Source organism: Chrysemys picta, chromosome 1 (assembly GCF_011386835.1).
Source record: "Chrysemys picta bellii isolate R12L10 chromosome 1, ASM1138683v2, whole genome shotgun sequence".
In the NCBI taxonomy this organism is placed as follows: domain Eukaryota; kingdom Metazoa; phylum Chordata; order Testudines; family Emydidae; genus Chrysemys; species Chrysemys picta.
The window spans coordinates 47913512-47939885 of NC_088791.1; the positions used below are offsets into that span (position 1 = coordinate 47913512).

Here is a 26374-nt window from a genome sequence, read left to right on the forward strand (position 1 = left end):
ACAAGTTGCACTAACTTGGGGAAAGAGGGAGCTGCGGGAAAGCGCCCGCGAGGTTTCCGAGGAGAATGCAGTTTACCTGTGGTTAGATTGTCATTGATCTTCAAAGGCACCCTCAGGATGTAGACCAGGAAAAGCATGATGAAGAACCACAGGGTCCAGAGGTAAGTCCATGACCAGACGATGCAGGACTTGAGCTGCTCCAGAAAGCCTGTCCCAGCTTCAGCCATGTTTTTGAAGAAGAAAAAAAAACCAACCCTGCTCTCTGCTGCCACAACCTCTCAGTGTGTATTTATGGGATGATTCATGCCTCCCAAAGTAGACTCCCCCCTCCCCTAGGGTTTCCATACAGGCATCTCTTCCAGCCGCAACATAATGAAGAAAATATATTTAAAAAAACCTACATTCACAAAATAGCCCCACCCCAACTCTGTCTGCCTCTTTCTCTGTGCCTATAGTGCTCCAGTTTACAGCTGCAGCTGGGTAACCCCAATTAAACTGATTTCACCGAAAAAGCACATGAACTGAACAGCCTCAGGGGTCTATTTGCAGGTGCTCGTAGCAAGCCGGCATAGTGGTTGGATTCTGCACAGAGCTGAACCTCTAAAGACTGAACCTTTTTAGGGATTTTCTCTCCTCCACTAACTTCCACACTACATTAGGGGTAGGAAGGAGGGCCTAACCTCTCCAGCAGGGGAAAGGCCCTCCCAAGGCTCAAATTTTGGGGGATGAGGGCAAAGAGAGAAAAGAAGATACCTTCCCCCACCCGGACAGGACAGTTCAACCTTTTTGAAAGGGGAATAGAGTTTTGGAAGCTTCTCTGAGAGTATAATCTCTAACACAATTATAGTGGAATCCCATTGGCTCCTTCGTTCTATGTGCTAAGGTTGATGGGTTGTCTGTAAATCCCTAGCCCAGTCACTGAGGCATAGGGCAATGGTAGCAGCATTTTTGCTACCTTATGAAGGTGGAGCAGAGCTACCTGTAAGGAAGGATGTGAGGTTGTAAAAAAACAACTGCATCCCGGGTTTGCATGTTATTCCAAAGCCTGGGCAGATGTTCTCAAATCCAACTGAGCTCCAAACCCATCATGATTTCACATGGAATCAGGTTCTTTGCAAACTATTGCTAAGTTAATAATGTCAAAATAAAGATGCATTGTTATTTGTTTTTCCTAGCCTGTATATACTTGTCTGGATACTGCCCAATGGGTCTTGATCCATAAGAATCTCTAGTCTTTAGGCACTACCACAGTAAAAATAAATGAGTTTTATAAAGGTATAGATCAAGCATAACCCTACAGTAATAATAAAATTCTTTACATTAAGAAAGTGCATTTCTCATCCATTTTGTCTCTCCTTAAGATACATTTCTGCCATGACACAGGAAATTACTACTAGTAGTGCTGGCAGAATGCAGAGACTGTTGGGCATAATTGATTCTTATTTTTTAAAAAGATGTATGTAATACATATAAGCTAGGAATTATTAGGGTGCATGTGCTTATGATTTTTCCCCTCTCTCCTCTGTATATTGCTTGTCTAATAAGACTAACGCCTTTGGATTGGGAGGCTGTCTTCCTTGGAGTTGGGACAGTGCCTAGTACAATATGGGCAATATCAGAATAGAAATAATCATAGAATTTTACAAGCAAACTGATATACCAACTGGACTCAGGGTTTACTTTATGTACATATCACTAAATATGGCCATCATGGGTGAAAAGTGACAACTCCAACAGCAAATAGAAAAGTTTAAGACAGTAGGTTATGAATACTTCAGTGGACAAATAAAACTGCATAAAGCTTTGGTAAACAGATTGCAATTAGTTCACTCAGGGCCGGCTCCAGGCACCAGCTGAGCAAGCAGGTGCTTGGGGCGGCCAAGGGAAAGGGGCGGCACGTCGGGTTCTTCGGTGGCAATTCGGCGGAGGGTCCCTGTCTCTCTCGGAGGGAAGGACCTGCCGCCGAATTGCCGCCGAAGAAGAAAGTGGCGCGGTGGAGCTGCCGCCGATCATGGCTTTTTTTATTTTTTCCCCCGCCGCTTGGGGCGGCAAAAACCCTGGAGCTGGTCCTGAGTTCACTTACCTAGTGTTGGGATTTTCTTCTAGACCTCTTTCCACTCGACTACCCAAGAACTCAGACTCCAGACGTTGTCCCTCAGGTATTTTTATTTGGCATACAGCAAAACTACATTAAGTTAATCAGATGAAAATGCAGGGGGAGAATGCAGGATACATCATAGATCCAAAGTTACACAGAAATCCTCTTATTTGATATACATTTACACAATTCATTGCTTTACACCTTTTGGGATTGGCTTGGCTACAGTGTAGGAACCAGTCCCTGTATAGCGTGCTTTGTCCACTCGCTGTCAACGTTCGACCTACTCTTTACCTCATTTTTACATTCCTGACTTATCTTGACAATTGTTATTTTGTATTTTGTAAGTGGTTCCCTGGGTGGTCCCTCCCTTTATCTTATCTGGTTTAGAGGTTCTGTCTTCTAGCTCACTGACCCATTTACCTATCTTAGTTAGTACAAATATTCTGTTTTCAACATGCTGACCTATTTACCTCCCTAATCCTGTCTTCCAAGAAATGAGGCCTCCTCCATTTTTCATTACTCATGTCAAGCCAGGCCTACACCTTGTTAAGCTAAGACATCAAGATCAACACCTCTATTTTTTCAAACAGTGCCATGGGATTTTTAATCAATGACAAGGGCTGAGGACATCATCTTTATGTCTCATCCAAAAGTGGTGCTTCAATGTCATGTGATGTCCAAATCAACCTACTGGAGCATTGGTGTGATGGTGATTCAGAGGGATGGGTGGCACTAAATGAATCACCAAAGCCATTAATCAGAAAATATGATCAATTTGGAAAGGTCTGTTACAGCATCCATGTTTACAGTTAGGTTATAGTCAGAAAATGAAAAGCAGCCATCTAGATATAAAACAGCACTGCATTTTGAATGTTTGAGTTTCTCTTTCTTGGTTTTAAAAAGGAAAGGAAGATTAAGGCACCACAAGCTTGTCTGCAAACTAATATCAGTGTTATTCCAATAGTGCACTTATTTCTTATTTTGTGGCAAAAAACCTTGGTCCTCTTTGTAATCATAAAAGACAGTGCACTCTTTGACTAAAACAAATTTCCCCTACATAGTTTGTCTTGAAACTATTATTCTTTGTATTACAGAACTAAACATAGGATCATAAATGTAGGGATGAAAGGGATCTCAAGAGGTTATCAAGTTCAATCCCCTGCGCTGAGGCAGAACCCTAGACCATCCCTGACGGGTATTTGTTCAACCTGATCTTAAAAACTGATGGGGATTCCACAATGTCACTTGGAAGTCCATTCAAGAGCTCAACTACCCTTATAATTAGAAAGTTTTTCTTAATATCTAACCTAAATCTCCCTAGCTGCAGATTAAGCCAATTACTACTTGACCTACCTTCAGTGGACATGAAGATGATTACCCACCCTATATATCAACCCTTAACATTTTTGAAGACCGTTATGAGTCGTCATTTCTCAAGACAAAACTTGCTCTGTTTTTTTTTAAATCTTTTCTTATAGATCAGGTTTTCTAAACCTTTTATCATTTTGGTTGCTGTTTGCAGAACACTCCAGTTTGTCCACGTCTTTCCTAAAGTGTGGCACCCAGTATTGGGCATAGTTCTCCAGCTAAGGCCTCACCAGTACTGAGTAGAGTGGGACAATTACCTCCCGTGTCTTACATATAACAATCCTGCTAATGCACCCCCAGAATATTAGCTTTTTGCAACTGCATCACATTAACTCATGTTCAGTTTGTGCCCACTATAATCCCCAGTTCATTTTCAGCTGTACTGCCATCTAATCAATTATTCCCCATTTTGTGGTTGTACATTTATTTTTTTCCTTCCTACATGAAGTACTTTACACTTGTCTTGATTGAATTTCATCTTGTTGATTTCAGATCAATTCTCTAATTTTTCCAGGTTGTTTTGAATTCTAATCCTATCCCCCAAAGCGCTTGCAGCCCCTCCCAGTTTGGTGTCATCTGCAGATTTTATAAGCCTACTCTCCATTTAGTTATCAAAGTCATTAATGAAAATAATGAATAGTACGGACCCTGGACGGACCCCACTAGATATGCCTTACTGTTTATCATTGCTTTCTACCCTATGATGTAGAGCTCTGTTATCTGATATTATTCCAAAATTTTGGTCAGGATTAATTGTAAAGAATTTTAAAATGTTTATACATTAACCTCTGATCTTTCTAATTCTTATAGTTGAAAACTAGAGTGAATTGTTTTGGCTTCTTTAGGTCATTCAGTTCAGTTTTCTTCACAACACCAAAAAGGCCAGAACATCAAAACATTTTAAGCCTTGTTCATTTAAAGCATGTATTTTAATTAGTCTTTTACCTTGCTTCCTACTTAATTATTTATGACCGTTTCTATTTCCAACAGAATTATATTAATAATTAATACTTTGCAGTCATGTCATGCTATTTATTCCAAGAATCTCAAATATCTTTACAATGAGGTGAACAAGTATTATTATAACTGTTATAAAGAGGGGAGGGGGGGAATGAACCAGATTGGCTAAGTGGCTTGCGCAAGGTGCATCAGTGGGTGAGACAGAGCTAGCAACAGACCCCAGCTTTTCAGACTCCTGGTAGCACGCTCTCTCACTGCCTCCTGTATATGTATTCATTAGAAAGGTAAACAAGAAACAAAAACAGATATTACGTCTACCCATATGTATAAAATAGCTTAACTTGTTTTACATTTTAAGTATACATACTTATAAGATATGCTTGATCATGACTGACTGAAAACAATCGTGAACAAATCAATACATTACTATTGCCAATAACACTGAGGTTTGGAGAAAGTTAACTTGTTAGATAATAATGTGTGCGCAAATGACTGTATATCCTGAGCATTTTTGCATGAAAGGTGAACTAAAATGCTCTTTAGAGACATGTTGAATCTTCAGTTCCTATTCTCTCGTTACGCGCACAATTTTTCCAGAAGAGGGATCCTAATAATGAATAGATATTTTAAAAAGCAAAAACAAATTGTTCAGAAGCCAAGTGATTGAGGCAGTCAGGCCATAACAGAATACAATTGTAGTCTTCATTACAAAAGAAATGTATTTTAAAAATAAACAGAAAAGATTTTTTTACTTACCTGCTTAGACCCAAATTATCCAATATTTTAAGTGCTAATAGACTTCTTTATGCTGTGTACAACCAGAAAATGCACCAGTTCCAGCCCCAAGCAGGTTATTACCCAACTACTCCTAGTTTATTTGCCATAACCTAAATTCAGGAGTTTTTGTTTCTCCTGAAATTGTTGATGATCTTTATAATGGCTAAAACAGGGTAGGAATTTAAAGTTTCCTTGTCCAATTTAGGTGCAGCTCTTTCAGCAGAAATACTGAATCTTGAACTCAGGTACTGGCACGTAAGAAAAAATTGTCAAATGTTATTTTAAAATAAATGTGTAGTTTAAGTCTACCCATGTATTCTGTTAATGATTCAGGATGTTAAACTATGTTTTAAATTATTTTACAAACAGTTCAGTAAACCTTGAAGTCTCTGCTCTCTGACTGGCGCAGAGGCTAATAGCTTTTTCTGGGCCTCTAATTTATATCCTCTTTAGAATGTCACATTTTTAAAAATGTGACACGTAAGAAATTCTTAGCCAGAACAGAGAGATTGCCAGATACGTCTGAGGGGGGTGTTCAGAATGTCTGAAAACAACATATACATTGGCTTCGTGTGTCAGTGAACATCAGGAATTGTCTTCCTGGCTCAATAAATCTTGATGTTCACCTCAGTGTACATTTATATCTGATTATTGATCATGTCCAGGGCAAGAGTTACATGGCCCATTAACTGTAGTACTAGGGTTAGAATTATTGAAAAAGAAATGGTCTCCTAATCTTTCATCTACCCATAGCAATTAGCTTGATAAATAAGGTTAGTAAATATTTATAGCACTTTAGATGCAACATCGCACTGTACAAATATGTAAGAGATGTCTGCTCCAAATTACTTTTTAATCCAATGTAAATACAAATCAAACAATTAAGGATCAGTGGGTGAGTGGGAATAGACAGTCTGACAGTGGAAGCTGTGATGGTTTGTTAAAATCATCCTAACTGGAGTTCAAGCTGTGATGTTGCACTCCATATGTTTTATGGAAATATGCTAATGAATGTGAATATAATATAAGTGGAATATGCTTCATGCAAAAGGTCTCTTGTAAGGTATCATTACAAAGCTTATAATCTGAGTGTGTTCATCCTATTTGCATGCATGTATCATTCCTGTATCTAAAGCTAAACATATGAAGTATTATGCTAAAGTCCTATTGTAACTATGCAAAGTCTGGGCCATTAATAATGGCTTGGAATTTTGATGGTTCCCATTAACCAGGACAATTGGTTGTAAATGGGTCTGTTTACTCACAAACCTTCCTGGGTATCAGAGTAGCAGCCGTGTTAGTCTGTATCCGCAAAAAGAACAGGAGTACTTGTGGCACCTTAGAGACTAACAAATTTATTAGAGCATAAGCTTTCGTGGACTACAGACCACTTCTTCGGTGCAGGCCAACCCTGAAAGAATGGAGAATGAGGTCTTAACAGTGACATGTGATCATGTCACCTGGTACTGGAATCTATCTTAAACCTAGTGCTTTTCCATTTAGAAGGAAGGGTGGGGAACAGAGAGAGGCCTGGTCCACACTAACCCCCCACTTCGGACTAAGGTACGCAAATTCAGCTACGTTAATAACGTAGCTGAATTTGAAGTACCTTAGTCCGAACTTACCGCAGGTCCAGACGCGGCAGGCAGGCTCCCCCGTCGATGCCGCGTACTCCTCTCGCCGAGCTGGAGTACCGGCGTCAACGGCGAGCACTTCCGGGATCGATCCCAGAAGATTGATTGCCTGCCGCCGAACCAGGAAGTAAGCGTAGACCTACCCAAAGAGACAAGAGATTCCTTCCTTGGGCCAAAGCTATAAAAGGCGGCGGAACAGAACAAAGGCGGCAGTCATGAGAAATCCCCTAGCTACCACCTGAGCTGAAACAAGCACTGTACTGGGGAAAGGATTGGGCCCAGCCTAGAAAGGAGTCTATCTGTGAAAGAAGCTTATTGGAACATCTCTGAGGGTGAGATTTACGTGTATTCAATTTCTTAAATGTATTAGGCTTAGATGTGCATGTTTTGTTTTATTTTGCTTGGTAACTTACTTTGTTCTGTCTGTTATTACTTGGAACCACTTAAATCCTACTTTTTATTCTTAATAAAATCACTTTTTTTATTGAATCCAGAGTAAGTGATTAATACCTAGGGGGACAAATAGCTATGCATCTCTCTCTGTCAGTGTTATAGAGGGCGGACAATTTATGAGTTTACCCTGTATAAGCTTTTTACAGAGTAAAACAGATTGATTTGGAGTTTGGATCCCATTGGGAGCTGTGTGCTGGAGACAAGAGTACCTGCTGAATGGTTTAGTTAAAGCCTGTTGCAGCAGGCTTGCATGTCTGGCTCAACAAGACAGGATGTTGGAGTCCCAAGCTGACAGGGAAAATGGGCTCAGAGGTAGTTTCAGCATGTCAGATGACAGTCCCAAGGTGGTCTCTGTAACCAAACCCGTCACACAAGCATTTGAGGAAAGTTAGTGGAGTAACGTAACCAGCAGTTTTCAGCTCATATCAATCAAATGTCTGATATCAAAGACACAAAAGTCTGTGTTGAAGTAGAACATGTGCATCTTGGCCATTACCCAGGGAATTTAAAATATGCTGATATAGACTGAAGATTAAACTTAGTGCTGAGTTTTTACTGTATTTTTGCGGAGCTAAAACAAGGTAAGTTGAACAAGTGTTTAAATGTACAGATTAGAGCTGTTGATTAATCACAGTTACTCACACAATTAACTCAAAAATTAATCACTATTACAAAAATTATTCACAGTTTTAATCACACTGTTGAACAATAGAATGCCAATTGAAATTTATTACATATTTTGGATGTTTTTCTACATTTTCATATATATTGTATTGTGTTGTAATTTAAATCAAAGTATATATTGATTAAATATTTGCACTGTAAAAAACAAAAGAAATAGTATTTTTCAATTCCCCTCGTTCAAGTACTGTAGTGCAATTTCTGTGTCATGAAAGTGCAATTTACAAATGTAGATTTTTTGTTACATAACTGCACTCAAAAACAAAACAATGTAAAACTTTAGAGCCTACACGTGCACCCAGTACTACTTCTTGTTCAGCCAATCACTAAGACAAACAAGTTTGTTTACATTTGCAGGAGATAATGTTGCCTACTTCTTATTTACAATGTCACCAGAAAGTGAGAACAGGCATTTGAATGGCACTTTTGTAGCTGGCATTGCAAGGTATTTATGTGCCAGATATGCTAAACATTCGTATGCCCCTTCATGCTTCGGCCACCATTCCAGAAGACATGCTTCCATGCTAAAAAAATAATGTGTTAATTAAATTTGTGACTGAACTCCTTGGGGGGAGAATTGTATGTCCTCTGCTCTGTTTTACCTGCATTCTGCCATATATTTCATGTTATAGCAATCTCGGATGATTACTCAGCACACGTTCATTTTAAGAACACTTTCACTGCAAATTTGACAAAATGCAAAGAATCTGAAGTGCCTTCTAAAATCTGAGAGGGATGAGGTGTGGAGCATGCTTTCAAAAGTCTTAAAAGAGCAACATTACAATGAGGAAACTACAGAACCCGAACCACCAAAAAAGAATATCAACCTTCTGCTGGTGGCATCTGACTCAGATAATGAAAATGAACATGTGTCAGTCCGCTCCGCTTTGGATGGTTATCGAGCAGAACCCATCATCACTATGGACGCATGTCCCCGGAATGGTGGTTGAAGCATGAAGGCACATACGAATCTTCAGCACATCTGGCACGTAAATATCTTGCGATGCCAGCTACACCAGTGCCATGTGAATGCCTGTTCTCACTTTCAGGTGATATTGTAAACGAGAAGTAGGCAGCATTATCTCCTGCAAATGTAAACAAACTTGTTTGTCTGAGCAATTGGCTGAACAAGAAGTAGGACTGAGTGCACTTGTAGGCTCTGAAGTTTTACATTTTGTTTTTGAATGCAGTTATTTTTTGTACATAATTCTACATTTGTAAGTTCAACTTTCATGATAATACAAGTACTGTAATGCAATCTAAGTGAATTGAAAAATACTATTTTTTTTTACAGTGCAAATACTTGTAATCAAAAATAAAGTGAGCACTGTGCACTTTGTATTCTGTTAACTGAAATCAGTACATTTGAAAATGTAGAAAACATCAAAAATTAAATAAATGGTATTCAATTATTGTTTAAACAGTGCGATTAATCACGCAATTAATTTTTTTAATCTCTTGACAGCCCTAGTACAGATTTCTAAACTGAGTGTTCAGTATGGAATTTTTCTGTCACCCAGAATCTTAAACTCATATTCATGGCACTGCAGGCCCAATCTCAAGCTTTAGAAAAGGAGGATAGTAGTATTATAAAATATGCCAGTATTCATTCAAGGGGTGCTTTTACACACCTGGAGTGCCACATTTCAGAAAAGACCATAACAAGGGAGAATTGTGTTCATTCCCTACTTCTCAAGCAAGGGAGAGTAATGATATTGATCTGACAAAGAACTCGGCAAATGGAGAGTGCAGTGTTGCCAATCTTATCCCCAGCATTGCGACTGGTAATCGAGACAGACTGAGAGACTGTCCGATTAGAGGGAGCAGGATCCCTAACTTACTGAAGACATGTTTAAATTGGAGGCAGATGAAGAAAGTGAACAGCAGACCAATCTCCACCAAGACACCTACTGAAGGCTTCCCAGGTCACTAAAGACCTTGCCAAAGGAGGTGAGCAAGAACACACTTTGAAAGTTAGCAAAGGTGCAGGGGGAAGAAAGCCTTATGCTTTAAATCTTTATTGAAAAGCAATGCCACGAAAAAGACAGGAAAATGGAATTTGGTCCAGCTCCTATATTAGTAAAATAATCAATTCAAACACAACTTAAAGGAGTTATTAGAATGAGCAATAAAAGTTCAAGAAGGAGTAAAATATTTTCTGGCAGTGTAAGGTTATCCTTAAATCAGAAAAAAGCTTTATACTTGTTTTGCTTTTTTCTTTACCTTTCAGGCTTGAAATATACATTATAATATTTTCATCCTTTTTTTTTTGTTTGTTTAGAACCAAGAGGGAATTTCACCTGGGGCACTCATTTCTCAGGTCAACTGTAGGTGGTCTGCCAACCAATGAACCCCCCAACATTACTTACTAAAGCACACTGAAGTTTTCTTGAAAGCCTCCCATCAAAATATTAGCCAGCAGTATTGACATATTTCCTGTCAATCGTGTTGAGCCATGTATTCTGTGAAAGTATTTTATGAAGAAATCCTGTTCCCTCCATAAAACCCAGGAGCTGTATGGAGCCAATGGGGATGTGCACGCTTAGAATTGATAAAGAAATAATGAAAGCAAGATTGGCCTTTGGTCAGAAAGAGCTCTTGGCAAGTCAGAATTTGGCATCTCCACACACGTTCGGTGCATCCCCAAAGGCAAATGAGGCTGTGGGAGAAAGGAGGCAGAGACAGATGGCTGAAAGACTGGAGAGGAACCAGAAGCGTTTTCTCTCTCCCCATTTTAGGTTGAGGGGGAAGGACAATAAATCAGTCCCTCAAACCCTTGCCTTTGAGAGAAGCCAAAGTTTACTTTCCTGAAAGAAATTTGGAGGATGGGGAAGGTAGAAGGGACACTGACTTTTCCGGGCATTAAATATTTCATCTTTTTGTGAGGAATAATATGTTCAGTGTGGTTATTCAGTTAGTGAAGCCTTGCTAGTTTCTTTAGTACACCTATAGTGAAGCATGTCTCCCACTTTGACTTTTCTTTCCAAAATTCCTGCAATTAACACATACAGCACTTACCTTAACTTTCCATCTGTCCTGTCAACACAAACACTGGGAGATAACAAAATGTCGTAAAGCTCTCCCTTCTCCCCACACCTGAGAGATAGACACCTAATTCCAGGCTGCAGGGAGGCACCTATCTCTATCAGAGATCCGCAAACAGGAACCTATCTCCTGGAATCAGGCAGCTTAGGCACAGAAGGTGTTTCTTGAGGGAATGAGTTAGGCGCTTGCTTAACTCCACACAAAATGGCCAGAGGTGGTAGTGCCCATCTTGTAACTTTCAGCACACTTGTCTGATGTGGGATATGCTGCTCCAATCCTCCCCCCCCCCCCATCAGAGGGAGAAAGGATTTGAGCGGGGGGGGTCTGTTGCCCCGCAGGCAGGGGCTCTAACCACTGAGTTGATGTAGGGCTCCCTCAGGGAATGTCTACACTACAAAATTAAGTCGACCTAAGTTCAGAAGCTGTATGCTGATGTCAGTAATTAAATCACTTTTGCATGGCCGCACTATGCTCCTTGCATTGGTGGAGCTGTACTGTTAGTGCAGGGCATTATGGGATGGCTTCTGAAAGCCAGTAACAGTCGATGTAAGTATATACTGACACTGCATCGACCTCACTACACCAACCTAGCTACTCATGGAGGTGGAGTTAAGTCGGTGTAGCGGGGCAGTTACGTCAGCAGGAGCAAATTTTTAGTGTAGACAGTTAGGTCAACATAAGCTGCCTTGAGTCTACTTAACTCTGTAGTGTAAACCAAATATACGCAAAGTCCTGTTTCCCTGAACACAATAGGAATCAAACAGCAGACAGTTTCCTTGCTTAAGATTCCATGGTTTTTTTCCCCAGCCAGCATTCTATCCAAAAATCTCTCTCTCAAAGTCACATTACAATGTTATTACACGTGGTTGGAATTGAATCATGCAAATTACAAAGTAAAAATTAGCGTGTTGGAGTAATAGCCAGAGTCTGAAATTCACACAGCCTCTTCCAAGGCGCAGCGCGGTGTCAGAACAGGTAGGGACTAGCCTGCCTTAGCCGGGCAGCACCGCTGATGGGACTTTTAACAGCCTGGTCAGCAGTGCTGAGCAGAGCCGCCGTGACCCAGTGCTTTACGTTCCACAATCCAGTACTAGGTCTCGACCTGCAGTTTGAAAACCACTGACCTAGCCCACACAAACCAATGACCTAGAAATGAAAAAAAGGCAACGGTCTGGAGCCTAACAATTCTCCTGAACCATCCAGTCACCTCCCCATTCTCCCCTTGGCTGGTTCTTCTATCTAATCAGAAAGTATGTCAGGAAAAAAAAAATTGCTGTAAAATTTGTGTGTGTGTGTGTGTGTGTGTATATATATATATATATATATATATATATATATATATATCTTAAAAAAGGATTGCAGATTTGTTATACAATAAATCATTGTTCAGTTGCAGCTGCTATAAGCTGTTATCCTGCCAGTGTTTATTGAACAATATAGCTAGTTTGCAATACATTTTCAATATAGTATTCAGCTAGGCAGAACACTAAAAGCAGTGACTACCGTATATACTCATTCATTAGCCAGTTCGTTTATAAGCCTACCCCCCAAGATGGTTAGGTAAAAATAGCAAAAATGGTATGACCCTTTCATAAGCTGATCCTATATTTCAGGGGTTGGCAAACTTTGGCTCCTGGCCTATCAGGGTAAGCTGCTGGCAGGTCGGGACATTTTGTTTACCTGGAGTGTCTGCAGGCGTGGAACCCTTCAGCTCCCTGTGACCGCGGTTCACCATTCCCAGCCAATGGGAGCTGTGGGAAGTGCCATTGGCTGGGAACGGTGAACTGCGGCTACAGGGAGCTGAGGGGCTCCATGACTGCAGACGCTCCAGGTAAACAAAATAATGTATTAGATAGTCAATTCAGTGATTCCACAGAGTTTAAATCATCAAATTTTGGTGTGGACCCGTTTAAGCCGACCCCCGCTCTTTGATGCATCACTTTTTTACCAAAAATATTCGGTAATTAATAAAGTTTTGAAAGAGTATGCAGCTGAGGAAAATCAGCTCTTATACAGTCTCAATCCTGTAGAGTTGCAGAGCTTGAATTCGTGAAGTTACTAACAGTTATATAACCTTCCATAGAAAGACATATAAAGTGTGCCATCTTAATCCTTACTGTGATTAGTAAAATGCTATTGTATTTGTACAGTATAAAATATAAACAAAGTTTGCATAAGCCTATGTTCATCATCCTTCTCTTACTATGCCATGAACTACAACTTAAACGCAAGTGATTGGGTCATGCTGTAAACAAGTGAGAATTCTGTTCAGGTTTTGATACTGTGCTCATCAGCGTCGAATCTGAGGCTTGGTCTACACTACCCCCCCTAATTCGAACTAAGGTACGCAACTTCAGCTACGTGAATAACGTAGCTGAAGTTCGAAGTACCTTATTTCGAATTAGTTGAAACTTACCTTGGTCCACACTCGGCAGGCAGGCTCCCCCGTCGACTCCGCGGTACTCCTCTCGGCGAGCTGGAGTACCGCAGTCGACGGCGAGCACTTCCGGGTTCGACTTATCGCGTCCAGACTAGACGCGATAAGTCGAACCCAGAAGTTCGATTTCCAGCCGTCGAACTTGCCGGTAAGTGTAGCCAAGGCCTGAGCATCTTCCAGTTGTGCCTTAATTCACACCACACTTATTCTCTACAAGAATTCCTACAATTTAAGTAAAGCTTAACAGCTATAAAAATCCAATTATTTCTAACTTAATTAGTGGTTAACAAGTTAGATTTTCAACATAATTCTTGACACAGCACTACCTTTTTAAAAAGCAAGATTATTTTTATGCAGGTTTTTAAAATGAAACCCTATATATTTTCAAACTGTTGAAATGTTTGACTGCATACATTGTTCTTTGCAGGGTTTCTTTTATTAACCTAAAAAAACATTTCAATCCCAAGAAAATTGCAGCACAAAGGAAAGGATTCCCCTCTAGCAGATTGAGATTCATTTTGGTCTTCACAGACCCCTTAATCTCTTCTATTCCCTACAGCCAACAGTAAATTACTATAAGCTAAGAACTCCAAGCACTCCTTAGTAGAGAGTAATATTATGATCCTGCATTTTACAAATGGGGAGATGGAGAAATGTGCTATTACAGCAAACCTTATATGTTTCTAACTGCAACCTGTAAGCGACCACAGGTTTCAAAGTGAAAATATCAGTTTTAAGCAGTATCCATATTTTTAAAAACACCACACACCAGGACCAATCAGTAATTGATTTGCTACTCAAATAAATAGAAAATCTGCATTTTAATGTCACATTGAATTTTAGTACATTTCAATCCAAGAAAAAAAATAAACTGAGACATGGTAATGAGTACAGGTTTATATATTACAATATGCCTTGTTATATTACATTTGTGGCTGTATGATAAAAAATAACTCGGGCAGATGGAATCTGAACTCATTTAAGTAACTGTCAGGAATAAAGCATTAAATGCATTTCTGAAATAAGTACTTTATTTAATTTCAAAATCTTAAAACAGCATAAGATCTTGACCTTGTTTAAAAAAGTTTAGTTAACACTGAGCCAGCTGAATAAGTATTTTGAAAGGTTTTAACATACTTAAAATAGAAAATGCTTTCCCCAGTCTTACATCCAATGGAGGGCTAGATGATTTCTACAGCAGCTTATATGGCTAAATCCATCATGAGCCTTGAATTAGAAATGTACACTACTGAACTCTTCAAGGAATCCAGCAAATTTCAGAAGTTGCTCACTTCATATGAAAGCAAGACAGTTACTGTATGCAAAAATATTTTTCAAACCGTTCTTAATTTTAAATTGAAATCTAAAGGCATGATCTTTTCATTATAAAAAATGTAAAGGTACAACAGAAACTCTAGAGGAAAGTTTTCAGCTATATTGATTTTGCGACCCTCTGAGAAAAAGGAAACAAACTGGAAAAAAAAAAGGTTCATTAGTTAAGCTTTGTGCTCTAACCAAACTACTTACAGTGATTTTTCAATGGCAAAAGCCCATGCTGACTGGGTGACAACAGTTCCAAATACTTTTGTAATAATTTTTATTTGTATACAAGAACACTAAAATTATCCAGTCATGCATTGTTTGTCTTAAGCATTCTGCATCTCTTTTCCAATCTTGTAGCTAAGGATCTTGTTCCAGTCAATCTTAGTGCGGGTAACTGGCAATTGTCGACGTAAGGCCTTGAAAGTAGTGTCTGACATAGTTTGATAATTCTCACTGATAGCAGTCTGTTAAACAGAGCAAAGAATTAGAATTATTCAAAACAAACTACACTGGAAAAAAGAAAAGAACTGAAACAGTGGCATACATATACAGATAATTCAAATAATCACAGGATAATGTGTAACCTGTTGCCTCTTGTCTTACTAAAATTATGCAGTCTAAAAAAATTAAGATCACACTTGTTTACAGTAAGCTGTCAAATGGGAGCCCAAAAACTCGGTCTTGGTTTAGAAAGTTAAATATAGGTTTTGAGAGCTAACAGTATTACCATAGACCATAACCTTTCACTATTTTTTCCTATGAGGGTGATCATTTTGCACATGCAGTACATTTAGGGTTGGCAGAATTAAAAAAATTTAAACTGATAATATCAATGTATATTTTAAAGCATTTTTTTAAAGTTGATTTAAATTTGCAGTTGCAGGAAATTAATGACAGATGTTGAGATTCAAAAAATTAAAGCTTTATAACTGTTAAAAACAAATTGCATACATCACGTCAAAAATATACAAAGTAAATCTCTTTAAATCAAACTCAAATTCTCAAGCAGCATTATTCTTCTTTTGCCTAGCAGTAAATTTTGGTTAATAGAAATATTTGTTAGTTTGTGAAATCAATGCTTAATGATAAAAATCCAATCCTTCCCAGCCTAAATGTGTGCAAGCTCTACAACAAGTAACACTTTTAGTCATATGAATTTGAAGTGTACAGTGCTTTTTAGCAAATTAACATACGTGGGATAATTTCATGCCTGAAAGTGATCCCTTATATCAAAAGTTTAATGAACATGGAAAAGACGGTTACTCACCGTTGTAACTGTTGTTCTTCGAGATGTGTTGCTCATATCCATTCCATTAGGCGCGCACACACCCCCCTAATGGCGTGCACGATCGTCGGAAGATTTTTACCCTAGCAACACCGGCGGGTCGGCTGTGGAGCCCCCTAGAGTGGCGCCTTCATGGCGCTGAATATATACCCCAGCCGACCCGGCGCCCCCTCAGTTCCTTCTTGCCGGCTACTCCGACAGTGGGGACGGGGGGCGGGTTTGGAATGGATATGAGCAACACATCTCGAAGAACAACAGTTACAACGGTGAGTAACCGTCTTTTCTTCTTCGAGTGCTTGCTCATATCCATTCCATTAGGTGACTCCCAAGCCCAACTTAGGTGGTGGGGTCGGAGTGAGACATTGCTGTGTGCAAAACCGCTGATCCGAAGGCAGCATCGTCCCTGGACTGCTGCACTAGTGCATAGTGTTCTGTAAACGTGTGGACTGACGACCAAACCGCAGCTCTACAAATGTCCTGGATCGGAACTTGCGCCAGGAAAGCCGTCGAGGAAGCTTGGGCCCTCGTGGAGTGAGCGGTGAGGTGTGGTACTGAGACACCTGCCAGGTCGTAGCAAGTCCGGATGCAAGACGTAATCCAGGAGGATAGGCGTTGTGATGAGACCGGTGAGCCTTTCATTCGGTCGGCCACTGCAACGAAGAGTTGCGTCGTCTTTCTAAAGTGCCTTGTGCGGTCAATATAGAAGGCCAGGGCCCTGCGTACGTCCAGAGAATGCAAACGTTGATCCTGGCGAGTAGCATGTGGTTTAGGGTGAAAGACCGGGAGAAATATATCCTGGTTGATATGAAATGGAGAAACCACCTCAGGGAGAAAGGCAGGATGTGGGCGGAGCTGCACTTTATCCTTATGAAAAACTGTGTAAGGGGGCTCGGATGTAAGCGCCCTGAGTTCAGAAACGCGCCTTGCTGAGGTGATGGCTACGAGGAAGGCTGTCTTCCAGGATAGGTACAGAAGTGAACAGGTGGCCAGTGGCTCGGATGGATGACCTGTGAGCTTGGAAAGAACCAGGTTGAGATCCCACGTCGGAACGGGCTGACGTTGCTGTGGGTACATCCGGTCTAAGCCCTTGAGGAATCTAACGACCATCGGGTTAGAGAATACCGAAGACGCGAGTTCCCCTGGGTGAAAGGCTGATATAGCGGCCAGGTGAACTCTAATTGAAGATATCGCCAACCCCTGCTGTTTTAGGGAGAGGAGATATTCCAAAATGAGAGGAATAGGTGCGTGCAACGGGGACGTGGCTCGTTGTTCGCACCAACAGGAGAACCGCTTCCACTTGGCCAGGTATGTGGTCCGTGTTGAGGGCTTCCTACTGCTCAGCAGAATCTGTTGGACAGAGTGCGAGCACTGCTGCTCTGCCTGGGTGAACCATGGAGCAGCCACGCCGTGAGGTGGAGTGATTGCAGGTCGGGGTGACGCAGGCGACCGTGGTCCTGAGAGATGAGATCCGGGCATAATGGAAGCGGGATCGGTGTCCGAACCGAGAGTTCCAACAGCGTGGTGTACCAATGTTGTCTCGGCCACGCTGGGGCGATCAGAATCACCTGTGTCTGGTCTCTGCGCAATTTGAGCAGTACCTTGTGGACCAGAGGAAACAGAGGGAAGGCATAAAACAGGTGGTCCTTCCAGGGAAGGAGAAACGCATCTGAGAGGGAGCCCGGAGCTCGACCTTGCAGGGAGCAGAACACGTGGCACTTCCTGTTGTCTCGAGATGCAAACAGGTCTATCTGGGGAAACCCCCACTTCTGGAAAACGGAATGTATGATGTCCGGACGGATAGACCACTCGTGTGTTTGAAAGGACCTGCTGAGTCGGTCCGCTAAAGTGTTCTGGACTCCAGGGAGGAACGATGCCGTGAGAAGGATTGAGTGGGCGATGCAGAAGTCCCACAGGCGAATGGCCTCTTGGCACAGAATTGACGAACGTGCTCCTCCCTGCTTGTTGATGTAAAACATGGCCGTGGTGTTGTCGATGAGAACTAACACACAGCGGCCACGTAGGAGATTGAGAAATGCCTGGCACGCCAGGCGCACCGCCATCAATTCCCGAACATTGATGTGCAGGGCTAGCTGGGGTGCAGTCCACAGGCCCTGGGTATGGTGCTCGTTGAGATGGGCGTCCCAACCCAGAGACGAAGCGTCTGTGACCAGGTGCAGAGAGGGTTGTGGGGCGTGAAATGGCATCCCCTCGCAAACCACACTGTGATCTAGCCACCAGGTGAGGGAGGTCAGGACCGAGTTCGGGACCGTGACCACCATGTTCAGGCTGTCCCGATGTGGGCGGTATATTGATGACACCCAGGTTTGGAGTGGGCGAAGCCGAAGTCTGGCATGCCTGGTTACGTACGTGCAGGAAGCCATGTGACCCAGCAGGGTAAGGCACGACCTCACCGTGGTGGTTGGGAAGGCCTTGAGTCCTTGAATGAGGCTCGTGATGGTGCAAAAGCGGTTGTCTGGCAGGATGGCTTGTGCGCGTCTGGAGTCTAGAACTGCGCCGATGAATTCTATTCTCTGGGTAGGTTCTAGAGTGGATTTGTCCTTGTTGAGTAGGATGCCCAACTTGTGGAATGTGTGCACTATTATGTGGACGTGAGCTCGAACTTGCTCTTTGGTGCGACCGCGTACCAGCCAGTCGTCTAGGTACGGGAACACCTGTATCCCTTGCCGACGAAGGTACGCTGCCACGACAGCCATACATTTCGTGAACACCCTTGGGGCCGAGGATAGGCCGAAGGGAAGGACTGCAAATTGGTAGTGCACCTTGCTTACCACGAACCGCAGGAAGCGTCTGTGAGGCGGGTAAATTGCGATGTGAAAGTAAGCATCTTTCATGTCGAGGGCGGCGAACCAGTCTCCAGGATCGAGGGAAGGGATAATGGCCCCCAGAGAGACCATGCGGAACTTCAACTTTACTACGAATTTGTTGAGTCCGCGCAAGTCCAAGATGGGTCGCAGACCTCCTTTGGACTTGGGAATGAGGAAGTAACGGGAATAGAATCCCCTGCCCCTTAACTCCACTGGAACCTCCTCTATGGCCCCCATAGCAAGGAGCGTGGAAACTTCCTGTATAAGAAGTCGCTCGTGAGAAGGGTCCCTGAAGAGGGACGGGGAAGGGGGGGAGGAGGGGGGGATTGAAGAAAACTGGATAGCATATCCCCTGTCCACCGTGCGAAGGACCCAACGGTCCGAGGTTATAAGGGACCAGGCATGGTGGAAATGGGAAAGGCGATCCCGAAAGGATGGGGCTGGATCCTGGGGGATGACTGGGGCGCCGTCCTCGACCGCACCTTCAAAAGTTCTGCCTGGGGCCTGAAGGTGGTCTAGGTGGCCCCTGGTTCTGACCAGGTTGAGGGCCGGTCCACCTTCTTCTACCACCTCGTCCTCGCCTCCGGGTCGAGTCCTGTCTCTGACGAGGCGGGGGGGGGGGGGGGGGTAGAAGCGCTGAGGCTGCGGTCTAAATGGCCTGCGCTGAGGGCCCACAACATGCATCCTCAAGGAACGCATGATCGTCCTGGAGTCCTTGAGGCTCTGCAGGCGAGAGTCCGTCTTTTCTGAAAACAACCCTTGTCCTTCAAAGGGCAGATCCTGCAGGGTTTGCTGCAGTTCCTGAGGCAGACCCGAAACCTGGAGCCAGGAGATCCTCCGCATAGCGATACCTGAGGCCAGGGTTCTCGCAGCAGAGTCCGCTATGTCTAAGGAGGCCTGTAAGGAGGTCCGAGCCACCTTCTTACCTTCCTCCACCAGGGCTCCAAACTCCTCCCTGGACTCTTGGGGAACCAACTCCTTGAACTTCCCCATAGAGTTCCAGGAGTTAAAGCTATAGCGGCTCAAGAGCGCCTGTTGATTAGCCGCTCTAAGTTGCAGCCCTCCGGCTGAGTAAACTTTACGGCCGAATAAATCGAGGCGCTTAGCCTCCTTCGATTTGGGCGCTGCGGCCTGCTGACCGTGGCGCTCCCTTGCGTTCACTGATGCCACCACCAGTGAACACGGCTGGGGGTGGGTATACAAGTACCCGTAGTCTTTAGACGGGACAAAGTATTTCCTTTCCACCCCTCTCGCTGTGGGTGGGATAGAGGCAGGAGTCTGCCATATCGTAGATACATTGGCTTGTATCGTGCGGATCAGGGGTAACGCCACCCTCGATGGGGCATCCGCTCCGAGGATATTCACGATGGGGTCGTGCACCTCCACTATCTCCTCCGCCTGCAGGTCCATATTACGGGCCATCCTACGCAGAAGATCTTGGTGAGCCCGAAGATCTATTGGAGGTGGACCTGTGCACGATGTGCCCGCCACTGCCTCATCCGGAGAGGAAGAGGAAGATGCCTCCGGTGGAACAGGATCCAAGGGAGGGTCCTGGTCTCCCTGCTCCTGGGCCGGAGCATCACCTGCGCTTGAGTCCAGGGCGTCAGGTGGTGCGGACACGGAAGCCTCCATGCCCCCTGGCGGAGGCCGAGAGATGGTGGACTCCGGGGCCCTTCTAACAGAGTGACCGGAGCGAGAGGTCGAAGCAACTGGAGCCCCTTGCGCCTGATGGTACGCCCACGGGGTCCAAAACGACCAGTGAGATGGGCCATGAGAATGGTCCTCTGTTATGTTCTGCCAATGGCCCAAGTCCTGTTCCTCGGCCTGCCCCTGAGGGGGGTATGCCGATCTCGAGAGGTCCTCCGAGGAGCGAGACACCGATCTCGATGGCCATAGCGGTGCCGAGAGCGTCGAGACGATTCCCGTGGGCTGCAGTGCCGCACGGTGCCGGTCTGGAGATGATCTATCTCCACGCGGTGCCGGCGATCGGTGCCAGGACCGCGACCGGTGCCGATGACCTCGTCGGTGCCGGGAGTCGGATCTGGACCTCGACGAGGACCTGGAGTATGCCCGGTACCGGGAGCGGCCTCTCGACGTCGAGCATCGACCGTAGCGGTGCCGAGAACTACGTCTCGACGTTGATCGGTGCCGACGATCATAGCGGTGCCGAGACGTAGAGCGGTGCCGCGAAGAAGATCTTGGCCGCGAGTACGACCGGTGCCGAGGTGATATTCGGTGCCGGGACTGCGAGCGGCGTGGGGACCTGCTTCGGGACCTGGATCGGTGCCGAGGTTCCAGCCCTTGCGATGGAGGGCGCATCAAGGCAGGTTTCCCCCTCGACTGGACCGGGCGAGTCAACGGTGCCGTCGGTGCCGGTGGTTGGGGCGGTGCCGGCTCCGTGAGAGCTATTAAGTCTCTCGCCGCCGCGAAGGTCTCTGGCGTCGACGGGAGGCACTGTATCACCGCCGGCCTCGGTGGAGACGCCATCTGCACCGGACTCAACGGCCTCGGCGCCGGAGTCGACGGTGCTGGAGGCACCTGTTTCCGGTGCTCCACCGGCGGACGCGGCTCTACCCCCGGCACTGGGGGAGCCAGCGTCTTCGGCACGGAGGTCCCCGTCTTATGGGCTTTCTTATGCCCTGGGGATAATGACCGGCGCCGAGGCACTTGCTGTGCTTGCGGCGCCGACGAGGTCTGGTGCCGGGGAGGCTCATCTGACGCCACTCGCGTGGTCGTCATGGCCGGTGCCGCCGGGGCACTGCGCACCAAGGCGCTAGGTGCCGGGGCCTGACTTGTAGATGGAGCGTCCGGACTAAGTGCCGCCTCCATCAGGAGTTGCCGGAGCCGAAAGTCCCGCTCCTTCTTGGTCCTTGGTCTGAAGGCCTTACAGATCTTGCACTTATCTGTTTGATGGGACTCTCCCAGGCACTTCAGACAGGAGTCGTGCGGGTCGCTCGTGGGCATAGGCTTAGCGCAGGAGGCGCACAGCTTGAAGCCGGGAGCGTTGGGCATGAGCCCGGCCCCGCGGCCGGGGGAGAAAGGGGGAGACGACCCCCTTAATCCCCTGAACTATTATAACAACTAGAACAACTTTTAAAAACTATTGAACTATTTAACTATAAACACTAGGACTATAACTATAACTGCGAATAACAAACTAAGCTAGGGAGAGTGGAGAACAGCTAAGCAGCGCTCCACAGTTCCAACGACCGTCAGGGGCGGTAAGAAGGAACTGAGGGGGCGCCGGGTCGGCTGGGGTATATATTCAGCGCCATGAAGGCGCCACTCTAGGGGGCTCCACAGCCGACCCGCCGGTGTTGCTAGGGTAAAAATCTTCCGACGATCGTGCACGCGGCGCGCACACACCCCCCTAATGGGGTGTGTGCGCGCCATTAGGGGGGGTGTGTGCGCGCCTAATGGAATGGATATGAGCAAGCACTCGAAGAAGAACTCAAATTTCCACAGGTGACTCTAGAACAGTTATATTTTGCAAACTATATAAACCTCATCCATTTGAAATACCTGTCTTATTCATACATCTACCAAAGCTGCTAGAAAACCCCCGAAATAAAGTGAGGTCTTGATTCGCTTGGATGGAAATTTCCACCGAAATGTGAACTTTTTGCTCTGGTGAAATATTATCTACATATCAAGATGTGTCCATCCAGTCAGAGTATTTAACTATGGACTGGCCTTTCATAAGAGGTTGTGCACTCCTGAAATGAAATAATGTGCATTATACTTGTGCCTAGAAACCCTAGTGAAAATTGGGGTCCTATCATGCTGTACTGTACTGACAAAAAAATCTGCCCTCAAAAAGTTCACAGTCTAATTTAAGACGCAAAAAGTAGGTGGAACAACCAGAAGGACTGGGGTGGGAAATGAGGGTGACAGAGACAGCTAGAGTGCAGAACTAAAAGTTATCAGCACAATTAAACTGTCTTGACTCTGTTTCTTAAAGTTATAAAATGAATGGTATTATAGCAATAATCCTTAAAATTGAAATGACATACCAAAACTGCATTCACTTACAAAAGCCAGTTTTCCTATTTCAGTAATATTACATGAGTTTTGGGGCTCAGTCTAAGCGTACAGAATATTAGGCAAAATTAAGCATTGTTTTACATACGAGTAATATATTTTGGATATTTCAGAAGTCATACCTGATACTCATTTTCTGCAGCCTCTACAATTTTTATAAATTCCTTTGCTGTTTGGGCTTCGTTCTAGGAAAGAAAGAATTTGTTTTCAAATTAAGTAACTCTACAATGTTACAACCCTAAAAAGGCTGTCAATGAATTATACTTCTCCTGCAATTATAAGATGCTTAAAGTAGCCTCCATTAGCCAGAAAGTCTATAATAGATTAATTGGGCTCTCATAATAAGTGCTATTTAGTTCAAGACTCAATTTGAAAAACTTTGTGCTTCCTAACACCGGAGTAGCTCCATTTTTTCTTTGGTAATAATATATGGAGAAATATCTATCTCATAGAACTGGAAGGGACCCTGAAAGGTCATTGACTCCAGCCCCCTGCCTTCACTAGCAAGACCAAGTACTGATTTTGCCCCAGACCCCTAGGTGGCCCCCTCAAGGATTGAGCTCACAACCCTGGGTTTAGCAGGCCAATGCTCAAACCTCTGAGCTATCCCTCCCCCGTAAATTTTATTAACAATTATCAAATTAATAGAATCATAGAACATTAGGGTTGGAAGGGACCTCAGGAAGTCTTCTAGTCCAACCCCCTGCTCAAAGCAGAACCAAATCCCAAGCATATGGTACTATATTTTGAATGCCTGGATTATGCCTTGGTGCTGCATTTATCTAAATATAGTCCTTAAGTATAAACTAAGTTCATTACTGCAAAGAGGAAAAGCTAGTGAATCTTAAGAAAATTTGCAGCAGTATCACTGTCTAATTACTTGTGGGCAAGTCACTATAGAACCATTTATGGAAGCCAAGGCTATTAAATACCGGTGGGCAAGTGAATGTAGAGCCATTTATACCGGCTAAAAATAGTACATATCAAAACAAGCAGATCCCATGGAGTCCTTCTCCAGTTATTTTTGTCAAAATTATTAGATTTGTCAAACTGAAAGACCAGAGAGACCAGGAGAGATGCGTACTATAACATTCTATGATTATTCAATAGAAGTGAAAAATAAGTCTCTAAAAATATTGTAAAACAATGGTGTTAAAATGTTTAATCTTTTCACAGGGCAACCTTAAGAATATAAACAATTGATCAGAGATCCAAGAGGGTTTCAAGCAAGAGGCTACTGCTGAGTTGAGCCATAAGGAATACTGGAACTTGGGGGTCTAGCTTGCAAATTTTTAGGAGACTTGGACAGAAGGGTGCATCTGGAGCAGCACATCCTAATTCCAACATTTTTAAATAGACTGGCAGAGAGCCTTGGCCAAGAGTCCCATCCTAAAAGAATGGATAGTCGTCTCTCCTTTTCTTCTACCAGGGAGTCTGCAGTCAGAATTTGATTTTATGGGAGATAAATTAAGCTAACTTCTTGAGGGATATGCCTAGAAGGTGACAGTCTCCAAATCTGCAAGAGGAGCTGCTTCCACAGAGAGATGGGAGGAGTTGTCTTCAGCAGTAGGGCTGTAAAAAGGTTTTTGGAAATTACAGAAGAGGAAGAGCGGGAGACCAGTGGAGGTGGTGCCCACTTAGGGGAAAAAAGAAGAGGCCTGAATCCTGCAAAGAGGCAAGGAAGAGATGCTCATATGCTCTACTGAGTTAGGCAATATTTCCTGGATTAACAGCTTCTGCTCAGCTTCCAGAAAAAAAAGCCCATGTGTTGGGAGGGCTCAGAGACACTGAAGGAATCCCCTACTGACCTGGCATACTTATTCATATCTGTCTTTAGCAAGGGAGCTCTGAAATTATTCATTTCAGGTCTGCTGTTGCTGCTCGGAAGCTGCTGCTCAGCCACATGGTGGAGAAGAGGAGGGGGTCCGACAGCTAAGGCACTTTTCCTGCTCTCTCCAGGAGGACAGCAATCTCTGCCTGTGTTGTCTGCTATGCCTTGTATGCCTGAAGTCTAAATATGGCACCTAAACAGGAGACACTTGTTGCCCTTCTCCCTGCTAAGGAAGGCTGTCTGAGGAAGTGCTTAGCACCAAATCTTGGTCCTGACTGGTCCTTCAGTACCTGACTGATAAGGCAGGACAGGACCCACTGTTGGAACTGTCCCCATAGTCTCCACTGAAGGGACTATCAGCTGAAAAGAGCATGAGCAAGGATTTTGGTCCCTTTACTTATGACTCAGAAGTAATTACTTGCCTACAACTTCTGAAATTTTATCATTTAGCACCACCCATCCCCACTCTGAATGCTGTTACTGTGATTGGAAAGCCAATGAGCCTTGCTTTATTATTATTATTTTTTTAATATACATTTGTTTTAATTCACAACATTCTTCATTAAATCCAGTTTGGCACTCAGAGCCCAGTTCTTCATCAGCATGTCATGATCATCTGAGATGCTTTCAAATTGTACTTTTTCCATTCCCTTCTGCTAATTTAATTTCATTGACAAGTTTATTAATGGACACTCCAAGCAGAAAATATAAATGTTTATTAACTTCGTCATGCCTTCTACTGGTCATGGTATTTTATTATTAAGAGCAATTATTAGTTCATGCTGCACTCAGACAGCACCAGTCCCTACAGTGAACAAGCCTTAGGATGCAACTATTGTTTCCACACGCAGGGTTTTTAGGCATCTCCTCCCTAATGCACCATAATAACCTCTATCAAAAAGGGACAGCTAAGAAGAAATAAGGCCTGTATCCAGCAAGCGTGGCGCCTCTGAACTGCAGAATATGTGAAGTTTTGTCTCCACCCCTGAAATGGATTTAAATGTCCATGAGAGCAAAGGTCTGACATCACTTGTTACAGATAGGGGAGAACTCCATAACTAGTGTTAGCTTGAACTGGTATAGGCTAACACTGCTCTTTTTAGAGCCCTCATCTTCTCGTAAGCAAATGCTGCCAATTGTGTGCCAATAATTGGGAGGGGAAGGAGAGAGTGTTCAGCGGGTACTACTTCGGTCAAAACTCATTGCACATTCAAAATCTAATTCCATAAGCCACACAGCCACCTACAATTAACAGTTTAAGAAGAGTTAGAGTAAGTGCAGATAAATAATAATAAATAAGCGCAGACAGTTCAAGCTAACTATAATCTCACAACTAAAATTAATCTGTCTTGTTTCTTTAAAAGTCACAAGCAAAAAAAGTCATGCAGCAAATTCAGATTACAGTATTCTGGAGGACTTCAGAGAAGACAGCAGATATCTATACCTAAATGTACATGCAATCTACTTGCATGAACAATTTTATTCACCTATTTCTAAATGGTGAAAGGATCTTATGTCAGAATGTCTAACCGGCATTGTTGTGTAGAATACAAACGCAGAACTCATGCTGAGCATCAAAAGTCTTAAGTGTTATATTAAATAATACATCCAAA

At 43.7% G+C, this 26374-nt stretch overlaps 2 protein-coding genes and 1 long non-coding RNA gene across 6 annotated transcripts in view; 1 reads left to right on the plus strand and 2 right to left on the minus strand.

Annotated features, from left to right (window-relative positions):
- Positions 1-280, minus strand: part of ST7 (suppression of tumorigenicity 7) — a 216389-nt gene extending 216109 nt beyond the window's left edge. Inside the window, exon 1 of one of the 4 annotated variants that reach the window (XM_005285756.4) lies at positions 77-280. In XM_005285756.4, coding sequence (XP_005285813.1) covers positions 77-227 — 151 coding nt within the window. In that variant the 5' untranslated portion in view covers positions 228-280. The remainder of the gene's footprint in view (positions 1-76) is intronic. The other 3 variants (XM_024108954.3, XM_008172552.3, XM_042843783.2) reach the window with 3 other exon arrangements.
- LOC112060145 (uncharacterized) lies at positions 23-26314 on the plus strand. Its single transcript, XR_002889436.3, has 2 exons — positions 23-161; positions 24107-26314. It is a non-coding gene; the product is annotated as an uncharacterized LOC112060145 (long non-coding RNA).
- The window catches only part of CAPZA2 (capping actin protein of muscle Z-line subunit alpha 2), a 49849-nt gene continuing 37733 nt past the window's right edge, over positions 14259-26374 (minus strand). Inside the window, exons 9-10 of the mRNA XM_005285754.4 lie at positions 23053-23115; positions 14259-15243 (exon numbers count right to left, since the gene is read on the minus strand). Coding sequence (XP_005285811.1) covers positions 15103-15243; positions 23053-23115 — 204 coding nt within the window. The 3' untranslated portion in view covers positions 14259-15102. The remainder of the gene's footprint in view (positions 15244-23052; positions 23116-26374) is intronic.